At 44.2% G+C, this 16399-nt stretch overlaps 1 protein-coding gene across 1 annotated transcript in view; it reads right to left on the reverse strand.

Moving 5' to 3' along the window:
* NCOR1 (nuclear receptor corepressor 1) overlaps nt 1-16399 on the reverse strand; it is a 148589-nt gene that overhangs the window by 25438 nt on the left and 106752 nt on the right. Inside the window, 9 exon segments of the mRNA XM_045984665.1 lie at nt 161-521; nt 1084-1340; nt 2008-2091; nt 3952-4092; nt 6137-6305; nt 8728-8828; nt 9820-9921; nt 10019-10139; nt 15220-15380. Of these exon segments, the coding sequence (XP_045840621.1) occupies nt 161-521; nt 1084-1340; nt 2008-2091; nt 3952-4092; nt 6137-6305; nt 8728-8828; nt 9820-9921; nt 10019-10139; nt 15220-15380 (1497 nt within the window).

Here is a 16399-nt window from a genome sequence, read left to right on the forward strand (position 1 = left end):
TACGGTCATCCTGCTTTCCGTGCGCAGCCTTCCCCGCAGGCCTCGTCTCAAGCCAGCCTACAGACCTCGTGGCAAACCAAAGCGAACAATCCTACACCGACTTTTCGCCAGAGCTGGGAAAGTGCGATGAGAACGAGCAATGGACAGAAAGTTACCGTACCATCAGACGTTCTGCTCATCATAGGCGAGCCTCTGGACATGGTGTTCTGGTAACTCACGGGCGTCCGCCGGGCGCTGCTGTCCTCATAAAGCCCTGGGCTCAGCTGTGCCTTGGGAGCCTCATGAAGCGCTGAGCGGAGTACGGAGGGGCCAGAGCTGACCACCGACGTGTGTCGGGAACGCACCGGCTCGCCAGCTTTCACGTCCTCGTACTTTCCCCGCTCTACTACCTTTATGTTCTCCGGCACGATTTCCAGGGGAGGCACTCCCCGGGGGAGTTTGTTGGGCCCCGTGATTAAGGATTTGACATTGTGTTTGATGGCAGATGGCCCTGAGCTGCTGTCAAACTTTATCGGTGTACCCTAGAAGAAAAGAAACAAACGTGATCGGGAGCTCGAGTCATCTGCGGAGTGTGCCATCTCCAATGAGCTCGGCGCACGGCAGTGATAATCTGCTCCGGTAATCTCTACTCTCCGCGTGACGTCTCAGCCACGCGCTTGCAAATCCAGAGCCACGCACTTGCTCACAATACACACTCCACAATACAGACGCAAGAAAACAAGTCATGAAGCACACATACAACCTTCACCTTCACTTCCAAAAGCTCTGACATCGTAAGAACTACTTATAATTATCACGTCATGCTTTTTCTATTTTTTTTTTAAGATTTTATTTATTTATTTGACAGAGAGATCACAAGTAGACAGAGAGGCAGGCAGAGAGAGAAAGAGAGGGAAGCAGGCTCCCTGCTGAGCAGAGAGTCCGATGTGGGACTCGATCCCAGGACTCTGAGATCATGACCTGAGCCGAAGGCAGCAGCTTAACCCACTGAGCCACCCAGGCGCCCCATGGTTTTTCTAAAATGCTCCAGAATATCACAGTCTGAGGGGGAATGGTTGATGAAAAGCAGCCTGACGCGGTTACCTGGGAGATGGAACCCTCGATTATCGGCCTTGTGCTCTGGACCACTTCTGGAGTTTTTCGGCTTTCCTGAGTTAAGATATCCTGCCGTGGAATCTCATGAATGGAACGCCCCATTTCTTTGATGGTGGTAATGCCGTCATATGGTTTGCCTTTGGTAATGGCGCCTTCGAATGCTCGTATGGGAGGACTCTCCCTTTTAATCTGTTTGGGGTATTTAAGACCGTCTTCGAAGCTGTCCGTTGTCGCTCTTGGTGTGCCTTCAAGAAAGAATTCAAGAAACATGCTTATTAAAATAATGCCAATGGGTGCGTAATAATGGGACTGAGCTGTACACTTGAAAATTGTTAAAACGGGCGCCTGGGTGGCTCAGTGGGTTAAGCCTCTGCCTTCCACTCAGGTCATGATCTCAAGGTCCTGGGATCGAGCCCCGCATTAGGCTCTCTGCTCAGCCTGCTTCCCCCTCTCTCTCTGCCTACTTGTGATCTCTTTCTCTGTGTCAAATAAATAAATAAAATATTTTTTAAAAAACTGTTAAAACAGTAAATGCTGATACATATTTTTCCTCTATTTAAAAAAATTAATACCCTGTCATCTTACAGTTTCTAATTTTCTGTTTACAACACATCCTTAAATAAATATTCACAAGTCATCATTTTTTTCAGGTGGTTCAAGATCTGATATACTGCTCAGCACAATCAGAGAGCGGTTCTTACATAATGAAGATATCTCTATATTCAAAGATTAGGCAACCATCATCTTCAAATTATATAGCTCAGAAACAGAAAAGTTAAAATCAAGATTTAAGTATCTAATATTTCAAAAGGGAAAATACTTGAAAAGCAGGTTTCATACACTGCAAATTAATGTCAAACTACTCTGCAATGAGGCAGTCATGAAAAAAGCCAAAATAAACAAAAAGCTTACCCTGCATTATGGAACCAGACAGCACAGTCCTTTCTTTGAGGTCAGAATGAGGGCTCCCCCTGGGTAATGCTCGGCATATCAGCCCTTTCAAGACAAGAAAGCAATTCAAATATTAAACACAATGTCAATGTCAATTCACATGTACTTCATACTGACCTTAGAGTATGTACTTTTTGATAAAAGCTCTACGGAGAAAAATATCATCTTAAATTTGTGAACTATTCAGCAGAGTATCATGGAAAAAATAAAAATTGGAAGTACCCAATAGGACATAATTGTTCCTTTTAAACATTTTCCTAGGGGCGCCTGGGTGGCTCAATGGGTTAAGCCTCTGCCTTTAGCTCAGGTCATGATCTCAGTGTCCTGGGATCGAGCCCCGCATCGGGCTCTCTGCTCAGCAGGGAGGCTGCTTCCCCCTCTCTCTCTGCCTGTCTCTCTATCTATTTGTGATCTCTGTCAAATAAATAAATAAAATCTTTTAAAAAAAATAAATAAATAGGGACGCCTGGGTGGCTCAGTGGGTTAAGCCGCTGCCTTCGGCTCAGGTCATGATCTCAGGGTCCTGGGATCGAGTCCCGCATCGGGCTCTCTGCTCAGCGGGGAGCCTGCTTCCCTCTCTCTCTCTCTCTCTGCCTGCCTCTCTGCCTTGTTGTGATTTCTCTCTGTCAAACAAATAAATAAAATCTTTAAAAAAATAAATAAACATTTTCCGAAAGAGAAAATAGCCACAGAAGACATCTATTATAAATCAATAAGGAAAGACACTTTTAACACTACATCTAAAATCCAATGCTTCTTCCTCAAGGTAAGAGGACACAAACAGGGATTGAGAATCACTGTCTGGCTCTGAAACCGACCTCTGAGAAAGGGAAAACACAAAGGATGGGTACCTCAAAAACAGGTAAAATATACATAAATGAAAACATGCAAGTCATACGCAATTACCCTAAAGTAAAGGGAAGTGGGATTTTTTTTTTTAATGGAGAAAATCCAGCTCTCAGAAAATTACGTAGGGCTTCTGAGATTGAAGAACCCTTACCCTGTTTTTAGTTTTTCACCTAGACTGACATTTAACAGTTGAAGTAGGTTAAGATTTAAAGAAAGTGAATCATTAACAAAATAAAACTACGGGTATGATGTAGTGAATGTTTATCACGTGGTCAGCACAAGTTGGGACATCTGTCTTGAGTCCTCACACCGTAACTATGGTCCCTGCATTTACACTCGCCCAGTGAACTTCACCAGCAAACGGTGTGGCCAGAGGGGCGCCTGGGTGGTTCAGTGGGTTAAAGCCTCTGCCTTCGGCTCAGGTCATGATCCCAGGGTTCTGGGATCGAGCCCCACATCGGGCTCTTTGAGCGGCAGGGAGCCTGCTTCCTCCTCTCTCTCTGCCTGCCTCTCTGCCTACTTGCAATCTCTACCTGTCAAATAAATAAATAAAATCTTAAAAACAAACAAACAAAAAACCAGTGCAGCCAGAGTTCAAATACAGGTCTTTGTTCTGTTACACCGCTTTAACTGTCTCACTACAAAAGCAAAGTTCTCAGGATGACTTTTACATTCTTCAACTCACTTAACCCTAGCAGAATAGTCTACAAATTACACGAGCATTCCACTAGTAACCTATGATATGACCAATAATGTTTAATTTTTACTTCCTACCACTGTCATGTACTTGCTTTATATGTAGATACGAATATAAATTTAAACATATTAATGACCTCGTATTACTACAGTGTTAATAATATATTTCATCATTATATATTATTAATATAATGATATATTGATACAGCTTTCACTTATACAGTAATATGAATACAAATTTATAATAGTAATACGAATACAAATTTCATGACAGAGACTGAATACAACCTAACCCAACCATGCAAATTTGCTGTACAAAATCAAATATATCTAAATAAAGCACTGGAAACAACACTTTACCCTCCAACGGGGCTGACACAGGAGACTCCCTCATTGACAACCCTTGCTTTATATTTCCTTCCACTGATTCATAGCTTCTTTTTAAACTGATTTCGTGAGCTGTTCTTGGACTCCTTGTGCCTTCTCGGGCATTCTTAATATCTGCAGAACATAGAAATAAGAATTACTCAGACAAAACCCAAAGCCTACTCTACAATAAATCAGTTATCTTAGTTTCATAGTCTTATCTTATAAAAAAACAATATAAAAGCCAGCCAACCTACAACATAGTACTGTATAGAGAATATTTACGGAGTTTTTCTCATTAATTACAATGTAACTGAGTGCCAGGCGTAAGTAAGCTAGGCTTGCAGATAAGGTTAACAAATTAAGTCCCTTCCTTCATGAAACTTACCTAGTCGCGATGGATACCAATAAAGCACTAGGGAATTGATGTATAGCACAGTCAGTACTATGAAAAGAGAGGTACGGTATGCTATGAGAATGCTAGAAGGGGAACCTAACATTTAAAAGGCCCCGAGAAGGCTGCTACAAGAAGTAATGTGTAAACTGAGAACCAAAGGGTAAGGCGGAGATGCTAAAGTCCGAGGTAAGGGAGGAAGAGGGGTAGAGGCACAGAGACGCCAAGGTGAGACAAAGTGTGGGACATTCAAAGGACTTGGGCTCAGTGCCTGGTCAGCGTGCAGAGTGGCGCCGGAGGCAGACTGCACGGGAAGGCAGTGCCGGGGGCCGAGGGAAAAGTGGGAAGGGGACACTCGGGCAGAGGAGCGGGCAGCAGATCACGGACGGGGGATCAAGCCAAGGTAAGGGGCTTACACTGATCTTAAAGCAACGAAGGGTCAAGCAGGAAGTGACAAGATACAGTTCTGAATACGGGTTATTACCAAAGGTGGGGAGACCAGGGGGAGCTGCCCAGTTATCCAGATGAAGGATAGGGGAAAGGCAGGCAGTGGGGTATACAGAGAAATGGATGGATGGCAGAGAACTCAGAAAAGAGAACAGGAACAGCTTAGTGGCTGACTGGATGTGGAAACAGAACGAAGTGTCGAGGATGACATCTACATTTCTGGCTTCGGCAATGTACGTTACTCTCTTCCTCCAGAAGCAAAATGTAAATCAGCATATGCCAGAAATGTTAAAACAAGAAAGGAGGAAGGAAATAAGAAAGTTACCATGTGTTTTGCATCAGGCACTCTGTGCTCACATACCTTACATCTTTGTATTCAAAGAGAAAGATAAACCATGACTAATGACTCCGCAGATCACAAAAACAGTTGCAAACAGGAACTCAAATCCAGTCCCTCACTTGGCTTTTATTTTTTTTTACCATAACTGAGTCATTCTTGTAACATCAGTGAGAAAATATAACCTAAGAATACATCTAAAGAAAATGCTCATACACAGAGACATTAAAATAGTTTAAATTAAGAATTTAAATTCAGGGCGCCTGGGTGGCTCAGTCATTAAGCGTCTGCCTTCGGCTCAGGTCGTAATCCCAGGGTCCTGGGATGGAGCCCTGCATCAGGCTCCTTGCTCAGCGGGAAGCCTGCTTCTCCCTCTCCCACTCCCCCTGCCTGTGTTCCCTCTCTTGCTGTGTCTCTGCCAAATAAATAAATAGAATCTTAAAAAAAAAAAAAGAAAGAATTTAAATTCAATACTCTCTCCAGGATTATTAGATTATTATCTACTTCCTAATTCTTGGGCGGGGAGAGGAGCTGGGTGGCTCAGTGGTTAAGCATCTGCCTTTGGCTCAGGTCATGATCCTGGGGTCCTGGGATCGAGCCCCACATCGGGCTCCCAGCTCAGAAGGGAGCTGCTTCTCCTTCTGCCTCTGCCTCTCCCCGACTTGTGCCTGCTCTCTTGCGCGCCCTCTTTCTCACAAATAATAAATAAAATCTTAAAAAGAAAGAACAAAAAAAGAAAAGAAAAGTGATTCTACTGAAGTTAAAGATTCCTTTCTTAGGCTAAACCCACTGGCCACAGCTGGTGTTAGCTACCACTCACCGAACCATGTACTACGGGCTCTGCACTGTTTCTCATTTTCACTGACCATCTCAGTTAAATTTTCACAAAACTTCCACAAGAAGGGAGAATGGACATCCCCAAACAAGTACGTGGGGAACCAGAGCCCACGTTTCCAATCCCTAACACAGTCCTGGCTTCCGAGTACAGACATCACACTTACTGTCGTAGGATAAGATGTGTCCGCTTTTGCCTTCATAAATAACATGACCTTTCGACGCGGCCTCCTCTCTGCCTTTCTCAGGACTGCTCTCCTCAATGGGCATTCTAGAAATGGATCCCTTCACCAGCGCCTCGGTTGGTATGCCGGCCTGTGACAGCGCTGGGGTGCCCTGCCATCAAATCAAACACAAACATTCAGGTTTAGACACACGAGATGCTCAGAAAACTGAACCTCCCGCACTGCAAGTCAGATGCACCCGTATCTTCAAAGAAGAAAGGACAAAGACACGAGAGGAACCCAGACATTCCGGTTTTATAAACATAAAAAGAAATACTGTAACTTCACCCTTGAACCCTGCCCCACAAAACTTAAAATGGGAACAGGTGTAGGAGTCAAACGACTTTCTTCCCCACCTTGAAGTCAAGCCTCTTAGTTCTCAGGAAAAAAAAAAAAAATCTTGTCTTAAAAGGCCGAGAATCATTTAAGTGTAATCTGTTTTTTCAAAACGTCTAATAAAAATAAGATAATAAATAGTTTTAAATTTAGAATACTGCAAACTTCTCTCAGACTATGATAAGAGGAAAAAAGAACTTGCAGTTCCCAAACTGTCTACTGGGTCTGACCTCTGGTCACCAGTGGGGGACGGGAGGGGGAAGAACGAAGGACAAATCTCAAGACACCCCCATCCTGTGCTATGGATTCAGTTTAGATCACATCCTCAGAATCTTCACAACCACTGATCAGTCCTCTTCTGGGTTACCTACGGTCACAATTCTTTCTGACCCCTTCTTTAAGCAGTAAACCCTTCCTTCCACAGAAATCATTCATGGAGCCTACTGGGTACGAACTTTGTACAGTGAGTTGCTTGGGTTGGAATGGGAGTGGCAGGCCCAGACACAGCCCACTCACACATCTGGCATCTCCAAAACTCTCGCGAGGACAATCTGAAACCACACACTCAGTGCAGGAAGAATGACAAGAACAGAACATTTACTTGTCCAGCCATTCAGTGGGCTCGGCCGTAAACATCTGGAAATCTTTAACACCCACTGCAGAAGTGCTCACTTGGCGTGGACAGAGTGGACTGGAAATGAACAGAGGGAAGCCTAGCCTCGCTTCATCCACTTCATTCTGCCTTCCTGCCCACAGCCTGGTTACTAGAGTGAAAACGAACGAGAAAAGGGAATATGCGTAAGGCACTTAATTCCCTTCTGCCTCTACTATTAAAGTGTTTGCTTGTTTTGAAAGCTAGTTTCAGGATGTATACTTTGGTGAAATGCAGAAGGACAGATTAGTGTTCACATGTAACTCTCTAGGTCACTGGGCCATATACTCCGTACACCAGGTCTTGTTAAAATGGAGACCCTGATTCATAGGTCGGAAGTGGGAACTAAAATTTCTGCATTAACCTAACAAGCTCCCAAGCAATGCTGATCCCTGGGATACAGACTACACTTGACCAGCAAGGCCCCAGGGCACGGTTCTCAGATGGGTCCACAGCAGCACCACTGGAGGGCGGGAAACACAGCCTGCTGGGCCTGCCCCCACAGATGAGACTTCAGGAAATCTGGGCTGGGGCCTGACCATTTACAGGCCTAATGGCACTGGCCCAGGAGCCACACTTTAGCCACTGGCCTAGGGAACAAGGTTCAACATGCAGAAAGCACAGTGTTCTGTTTACAATGATTTCCCAAAAGAGAATTTTCCTTTCCCAGATCTCTAGTAATAAGGAGGCTATGGACTGTTACACTTCCAACTGAAATTAGCGTCAAATGGAGGACAAGGAGGAACTTTTCTTAATCAAAACTGGCAATTTATTGAGCTTGAAACTGGAAGAAGATATCTGGCTTTCGGTGCTTCTTTCAACGTCGCCCGTATCTTCAAGTTCAGCGTGAGACCCTAGCCAGGTGGCTTACATGCTGGGACCACAGACCTGCTTTTTCACAAGAGGCAAAAGCGAGCAAATAATTTATAGTGACTTTTTTTCCATTTCTATTTGAGCTGCACACATGGTAAAAGCTTTTGTGGGGGGAGGGGGAGGGTGTGTGTGTGTGTGTGTGTGTGTGTGTGTGTGCGTGCGTGTGCGCGCGCGGGCCTGGGTGGCTCAGTTGTTAAGCATCTGCCTTTGGCTCAGGTCATGATCTTGGGGTTCTGGGATGGAGCCCGGCATCAGGTCCCCTGCTTGGCAGGGAGCCTGCTTCTCCCTCTCCACTCCCCCTGCTTGTGTTCCCTGTCATGCTCTCTCTCTCTGTCAAATAAATAAATAAAATCTTAAAAAAAAAAAAAAATAGCCTTGCCAGGAAGACAGAGCTGCATCAACTTGTTTCTTCTGCCAATTTGCAATTCACTGACCTTTTCAAATGACCCACAGAACAGATAATACAGCTGGTGGTCAAAATGATCACATTAACGTCCTCTGCAGACAATTTACGGATCTGGGTTTATTACCACTGAGACCCAACTCTGTAATCCAGAACAAGGAGCAACGTAACCACAGAGCCATACTGCTGGAACAGCCGGAGCTCTTGAGACCTGACTTCTAGTTTTCCCATTAGCTACTGTCCAGCATATCAGGAATGATCACAACTAACCTGAGTGATTGAGCCCCGCAGGGACGGGATGCCTTCCATGGAAATTTTGCTGGTTGGCGTTCCCCGAGTTATACTTCCTTCTTGAATGGCTCCCGTGGTACCTGAATGAAAGCAAAATGATGAATAAGTTACACTTTCTACCACTGCAAACAAACAAAACTCACCCCCTACTTGGAGAAGGGTAAGAGAAGGAAACAGCAGTATAAGAAGAATAGCTGTGGACGTGAGGGCGATCTGGCTGCGACATCTGTCACCCCACTGATCGCCAGGGTTCATCCGGCTCATCTGGCTGGCTAGGCGGGTGTCCCCTTCCTCCCTCACCGCTCCATGTGCGTCCCTCCCAAAGCTGCGCGCTCGGTCGAAGAGGACGACCTTCCCCGATAGAGGAGAGGACCGTTCTTCCGTCAAGGGTATACGAGTAGCTGCGCTCCCCTGCTAGAACCTCCAAACAAGCTCTCAAGAAGAATAGCTGTGTTTTACTGAAATGCACTTTCAAAATATTACAATTATTAAAAAAGATTGCTGGGGCGCCTGGGTGGCTCAGTGGGTTAAAGCCTCTGCCTTCGGCTCAGGTCATGATCTCAGGGTCCTGGGATCGAGCCCCGCATCGGGCTCTCTGCTCAGCAGGGAGGCTGCTTCCCCCTCTCTCTCTGCCTGCCTCTCTGCCTACTTGTGATATCTCTATCAAATAAATAAATAAAATATTTTTAAAAAAAGATTGCTAAAACATGGAATTTCAAAATCCTGAATTATTATTTTTTTTTTTTAAAGATTTTATTTATTTATTTGACAGAGAGGGATCACAAGTAGACAGAGAGGCAGGCAGAGAGAGAGGGAGGGAAGCAGGCTCGCTGCTGAGCAGGGAGCCTGACGCGGGACTCGATCCCAGGACCCTGAGATCATGACCTGAGCCGAAGGCAGCGGCTTAACCCACTGAGCCACCCAGGCGCCCCCTGAATTATTTTTATACAGAAGGAAAAATTTAGAATGTAAAGGCTCTAATTTAAAAACCCAACATTAAAACGTATTAATGACTTTAATACATTTATTGGGAACAAAAGTTTAATATTCCTGCCAAACAGCGTATTTTACCTCTGACCACTCCTTCGTGTTGTGCCCTGACCAAGAGACCTTCAGGCTGCGAGTTTTGGCTTCGGGGAGAAAATTCTTCCTGCTTGATGTAGGGCGCGGTGGCTATGGAACAAAGAGAGAGAAAAAGAAGAGATCACGTGTTGAGTTACGGCCTGTGATGCCGCAAGTGCAGGAACCTTTTGAGTATTTACTCACTGACCCGATTTGGCAGATTCCTGCTGCCGCGGCAGTCCAAGAGAGATAGAGCCCACTGAGGGCTTAGCTGCTTCTGGAGTGTAGGAAGTCTGATTATGAGACGTCAAATAAGTGCCAGGTGTTCCCTAAAAATAATTTGAGAAGACTAAAATAACACTGTCTTTTCACAAGGTCAACAATAAACATACGTTCATGTTTCTAAGAATTTACACCCCCATTGCCCAAAATTAAGGACAAGTATTGGAAAAGCAAGAAAATCCTATTAGGTTGATTAAAAATATTTTTAAAGGGAGCAAGGTCTTCTGCAATAGCCATAAATTTCACATAACTAATATTAGGTAACAAATTACATAAACAAAGCACTTAACAGTACACTCAAAACGTAAGCTACTATTATTAACAATATTTATTCTTAAAAAAAAACTGCTATAGGACAGTGACAGTAAAAACAGCAGAGTAGGGGCTTCTGAAAACTCTCCTCTATAAAAGCAACCAGAAAACCAGCAAAAATGGTAAGAATCAACCTTTTAATTTGGAAATTAAACGAAGGCTTATGGAAATCTGCGTGCGTTTGTTCAAGAAGACTAACAAAATCTAGCTTAAAAGAGTGAGTTTTGTGGCATCTGAACTTGTTCTATCTCCTCTCCCATATGCTCCCACCAAGCTCACTGGTAGCCCTGAAAACCAACAGTCCTCAATTATGCTGAAAACCATCAGCCTGACAGCCACCAGAGGGGAAAGAAGAGGGTTTGGAGCTCCTTAAAAGCGTCACTCCCAGATAACTGTCATTATTTTTTTTTTTTTTAAGATTTTATTTATTTACTTGACAGAGAGAGATCACAAGCAGACAGAGAGGCAGGCAGAGAGAGAGGGAAGCAGGCTCGCTGCTGAGCAGAGAGCCCGATGCGGGACTCGATCCCAGGACCCTGAGATCATGACCTGAGCCGAAGGCAGCGGCTTAACCCACTGAGCCACCCAGGCGCCCCTAACTGTCATTATTTGACTTGTCTGATGGTTCCCTGGAAGACCCATTTGCAAGGCTGTCCTTTTCGGACCTGTGGGGAAGAAGGTGTATGCTTGTCAAAAACAATCAGCATCAAATGCTTTAACTTCTTCACTGCCTGAGGCAACACTCAGGCAACAACAGGGTAAGCAAAAACCTTAAAAGGAAAAGCTAAGAAATGAGATGTTCAAAGGGGGTTTGAACGCGTTCCTAGCAATCGGAAGGCCATGTGAATATGCGAGGCTGTACAGATGCCTAGGAGAGACCAGAGAAGGCCTGAAGTTCTCAACTCTGGTGGGCCGTAAAGCTCTGTGAAAGTAGGAAGTGAAGACTAAGGCAGAGTTGCCAGCTGCCTGGCTGAAGGCTGAAGGTGTGCCCTAACACACAGAGAGAGCCACTTGGCAAAGACTGGGACACGGAAGCATTCTAGCCACAAAGTGTGTCAAGCCTTAGCCGGCCAGCAGGTAAAGACAGCAACAACCACACACGTCACAGAACACAGACTTCACACATAGTTCAGAAAAGCCGTAAGGCAAGCATCAACAAAACAAAAGCAACAACAGCAAACCCTCCAGAGAGAGGAGAATCTGATTGCCTCAGCTGCCACCTTAGGAAGAATGTCCAGTTTTCTGTTTTTTTTTTTGTTTTTTTTTTTTTAAGATTTTATTTATTTATTTGAAAGACAGAAATCACAAGCAGGCAGAGAGGCAGGCAGAGAGAGAGAGAGGAGGAAGCAGGCTCCCCACTGAGCAGAGAGCCCGATGCGGGGCTCGATCCCAGGACCCCGGGATCACGACCTGAGCCGAAGGCAGAGGCTTTAACCCACTGAGCCACCCAGGCGCCCCCAGAATGTCCAGTTTTTAACCAAAAATTGTAACGAAGAAGAAAGCATGGAGGGAAAAATGCACTGAATAAAAATTGTCCCTGGGCTTTAGACTTGCCAGAAAAAGACCGTATCATTAATCAGCTATCACAAATACGTTCAAACTACAGGGAATCATGTCTAAAGCATTAAAGTATGAAAATGATGTTTCCCCATACAAAGAATATCAACAAAAAGAAATCATAAAAAAAAGAACCATGCAGAAATTCTGAAGTTAAAAAGTACAAAAACTGGAGGAAAATTAAAAAAACAAACTCTCAGCAAAAAAAGGAAAATAAGGAAGCCTCTTCAATCTGAGGGAAGGCACCAATGAAAAGTCTACAGTTAGCGTACTTACCAGGAAGATACTGAATGCCTCCCTCCTAAAATGGGCAATAAGGAAAGCATATCCTCTTTACCACTTCTTTTAAAGACTATACTATGGGGCACCTGGGTGGGTCAGTTGGTTAAACATCTGACTCTTGATTTCAGCTCAGGTCATGATTTCAGGGTTGTGGGATCAAGCCCCACACTGGGCTGATGGAGCCCCACATCAGGCTCCTAGCTCTTTGCTCGGCCGGGAGCCTACCTAAGATTTGCTCTCTCCCTCTCCCCCTTCCCTCCCTGTTCTCTCTCTCAAATAAATATCTTTATCTCAACTAAATCTTTAAAAAGAAAATAAACACAGTACTAAAAGTTCTACCTTAGCCAGTTCAATAAAACAAGAAAAAGAAAAGGCACTAGGTCTGGAACAGATGATTTGCAGATGACATGCTCACATAGAGAATCCTAAGAAATCTACTCTCCTTCCAAAAAAACAAAAACAAAAACAAGAAGCAAAGAAGTAAACACTGCAGGAGATAAAGGAAGATTAAAAGAGTCAACTTTTTTTTATATACCTGTAAGAACTGGAAAATGAAATTTTAAAAAATAGTATTTATAAAAACAAATACATCTAACAAAACATGTACAGTGAAAACTATGAAATATTGTTGAGATAAATTAAAGACCTAAATTAATGGAAATATAAACATGTTCATGGATTACAGAAGACTCAATATTCTTTTTTTTTTTAAGATTTTTATTTATTTGATATATATAGAGAACACAAGTAGATAGAGAGGCAAGTAGAGAGAGAGGAGGAAGCAGGCTCCCTGCTGAGCAGAGAGACCGACGTGGGGCTCAATCCCAGGACCCTGAGATCATGACCTGAGCTGAAGGCAGAGGCTTAACCCACTGAGCCACCCAGGCGCCCCAGAAGACTCAATATTCTTAAGATCATTTCTAGGGCGCCTGGGTGGCTCAGGTGGTTAAGCAACTGCTTTCAATATTTCAGGTCATGGTCCCAGAGTCTAGGGATTGAGTCCCGAATCGGGCTCCCAGCTCTGGGGGCGGGGGGGAGGGGGCGGGGGGAGGGCCTGCTTCACCCCCCTCCCCCGACCTTCTCCCCTCTCATGCTCTCTCTCAAATAAATAACTAAAATCTTTAAAAGAAAAAAAAAAGACCTTCCTTTCTAACCCAAAATAATCTATAGATTTAATGCAATCTTTTACCATAATCCCAGCAGAATTTTTGTTAGAAGGTGAGATTTATAATTTATATGGAAACGCCAAAGTCACAGAAGAGCCAAAGTGATCTTAAAAAATAAAAGCCCTTACAGGACTCCTACCACATGATTTCAAGACATACCATAAAGCTACAATAATCACAATTGTGGTGCTGACAAAACTATGCGCAAGTAGATCAAATGAACAGAACAGATAGTCCAGAGAGGGACCAAACACAGAGCCAAATCGTTTTTGATGAAGGCACTGAACTGATCAAATGGATAAAGAAAAGACTTTTTAACTGGTGTTACTGGAACTGCAAACCCAAAAGGATAAATGAACGCTGATCCTGACCTCAGGCTGCACACAAAACTTAATTTCACGTGACCACCGACCTACACGTAAAAGCCCAAACTATAAACCTTTCAGAAGAAAACAGAAGACTATCCCCACAACCATGAAGCAAAGATTTCTTACAGAATAAGAGAAAAAATTTACATAAACATTTCATCAAAATTGAAAAATTCTGTTCATCAAAACACACCAGGAACAAAACACACAAGCCACAGAAAAGAGAAAATATTTTAATATATAACTGAGACCTTTCATCCACAATATGTAAAGAACTTCTGCAATCTAATAACCAAAAAAAACCAATAAAAACAGATAATGACAGTCAATTCGCCATCAGACGTATCAATGACCAATAAGCATACAAAACAGTGCTCAACCTCATTTGCTGCCAGGGAAATGCAAACCGAATGCCACCATGAAATATGACGAAAATAAAAAAGACTGCCAAGAGCAAACGAAGCAACACGAAGGCTTACGTTTCGGGTGGCCGTGGACCCACTGTGGGAAATCACAGAGTAAAACAACACACAGATTATCGAGCAAGTACTCTCTCCAGGTCGATTACACAAGAGAAATAAAAACAAATGTCTACAAGGAGCCAGTACAAGAATGCTCGTTTCTGCTTTGTTCACTACACCCAAAAGCCAGAAACAGCTCTGGCTTCCACTAATGAGAACGCGGGTTAACAAACCGGCATGTGTTCCCACGGCGCAGCAGTATTCAGCAATAAAAAAGAAGAAACTACTGACTACACAAAACCTGTATGAATCCCTACAGCTATTACGTTGAGTTCAAGAGGATGGACACGGAAGAGTACACACTGTTTGAGATCATCTATATAAAAGGCAAAACTGATCTGTGCCAATAGGAAGCGAACCAGTGGCTGCTTCAGGCAGAAGGCGCTAAGAGAAGCTTCGGAAGTGATGCGACGGTTCAGCACCCTACAGGAGAGTGCTCCCTGCTGGTCACACACCTCAGTCAAAACTTCGAAACCATAAAGAGAAGACCGTAGTTAGATATATGTTATGGATGTACACAGCAATGCGCCAGAGGGGGAAAAAGAAAATTATAATGACCAAAGTCAGAACGAACTGGGGCTTACAAATCAACCACAATTTAATATCTAGAGCCTTTCAATAGTCAACACATACTCTAGTACTTGAAAAAACTCCTCTAGGATCTAGGCTAACTGAACCTCAGGGCACAGAAGTGCCTAAGTCAAGCCAGATGGTGTGCCGCGGGCACTCAGTTTGGGCACCCAACTGACACAAACTTCCTGTGTGCGGCAGGGAAGATGATGACTGCCATATTTGGGTCATCGTCTTTTCACACACAGATGGATTTTTATTTATTAATCCTGACATATTAGTGACAAAAAGGGAGAACTTTTACCAAAGCAATACTCAACAGAAATTTCCTGGGCAGGGAAGGCATTTTACCTGTGAGATGGAGCCTCCCAGGATAAAAGACGGTTTCTCTGAAGCCACTGTGGTTTTGGATGACGGGATGAGAGGCGGAGGTGGCCTGGTGGGTCGAGTTGTGGGAAGGCGAACCGCTTCAGGGAGGTTCGTTATCACTTGATGTGGAGCAGGCTGCAGGACTTTTAAGGGGAGGGAAAAAAAAATGATTTAAAATCGTCAGTTTCGTAGTTTGCAACACTATCTCAGTCATTCCTGAATTTTTATATCACACATTGAATTTTAAGTTGCAAGATGAGGCTGAGGAGGAACACTTCTATTTTGAATTTCTCTTTCAACTTGAATTAAACCCATATACATATTCAGGTCACACATGGTATTTGTGAGGTTGAAATATTCAACTCCCTGTCAAACCAGAGCTTTCAAGCTGATGTTCATTTCAAACGATCTCTGCAGAGCACAGGCAAGTGACTGTCTTTCATCATCTCTCTCTCGCCGTCCCTCGCCGGACCTGCTTCTTAGGGGCAGCTCAGGGTACCGCTGGGGAGAACACGCACACGCCAACCGCCAGCTGCACGCCTCTCCACGTCGTGCATACTTAGAGACATTTACGGACTCTGGCTCTCACAGACCGGGATTTCTTGTGTCGGGGAGGGGATCTGAACATTTTCTCAAAGTATATGGACTCGTGAAAGCCAGTCAGTGTCACAGTATGCATGTGGGAACAAAACTTCCCAGGGGCCCAGTGAATCTCAATTGAATAGAACGCACGAAGGGATGCAGAGAAACAAGAAAGTAATTCTGAAACAGGAAGGACGTGTCCGGGAAAAGCAGTTCTTTCACGGGATCACACCCCCCACGTCTCGCATCTGCAGGGAGATAGACGGCCAGCAGCCACTGCGCACAGGAGCGATATTTACCTGGAGGGACACTACAGCGGGCTGCACTCATACCAGGCTGCGGAGCGGCTTTACTGGCTTCTCTCGGAGAGAGCCTACACGGTGAGGCTGACCTTGCTGCGGTATTGTGCATCTGTGCTTCCTGCTCTAGGGCACGTCTGACCTCAGCATAAGGCATATAGGCGACTGATTTTCCTATGAAAGTTAAAGTTATCAAAGTAAGGGAAGAACCCCAAATTAAAATAGTAAGTGTGAAAGGACCAAGCCCGCACCATCCAGGGGCAGATCCGACTATATACTAA

This window comes from Meles meles, chromosome 18 (genome assembly GCF_922984935.1).
Source record: "Meles meles chromosome 18, mMelMel3.1 paternal haplotype, whole genome shotgun sequence".
Lineage (NCBI taxonomy): Eukaryota > Metazoa > Chordata > Mammalia > Carnivora > Mustelidae > Meles > Meles meles.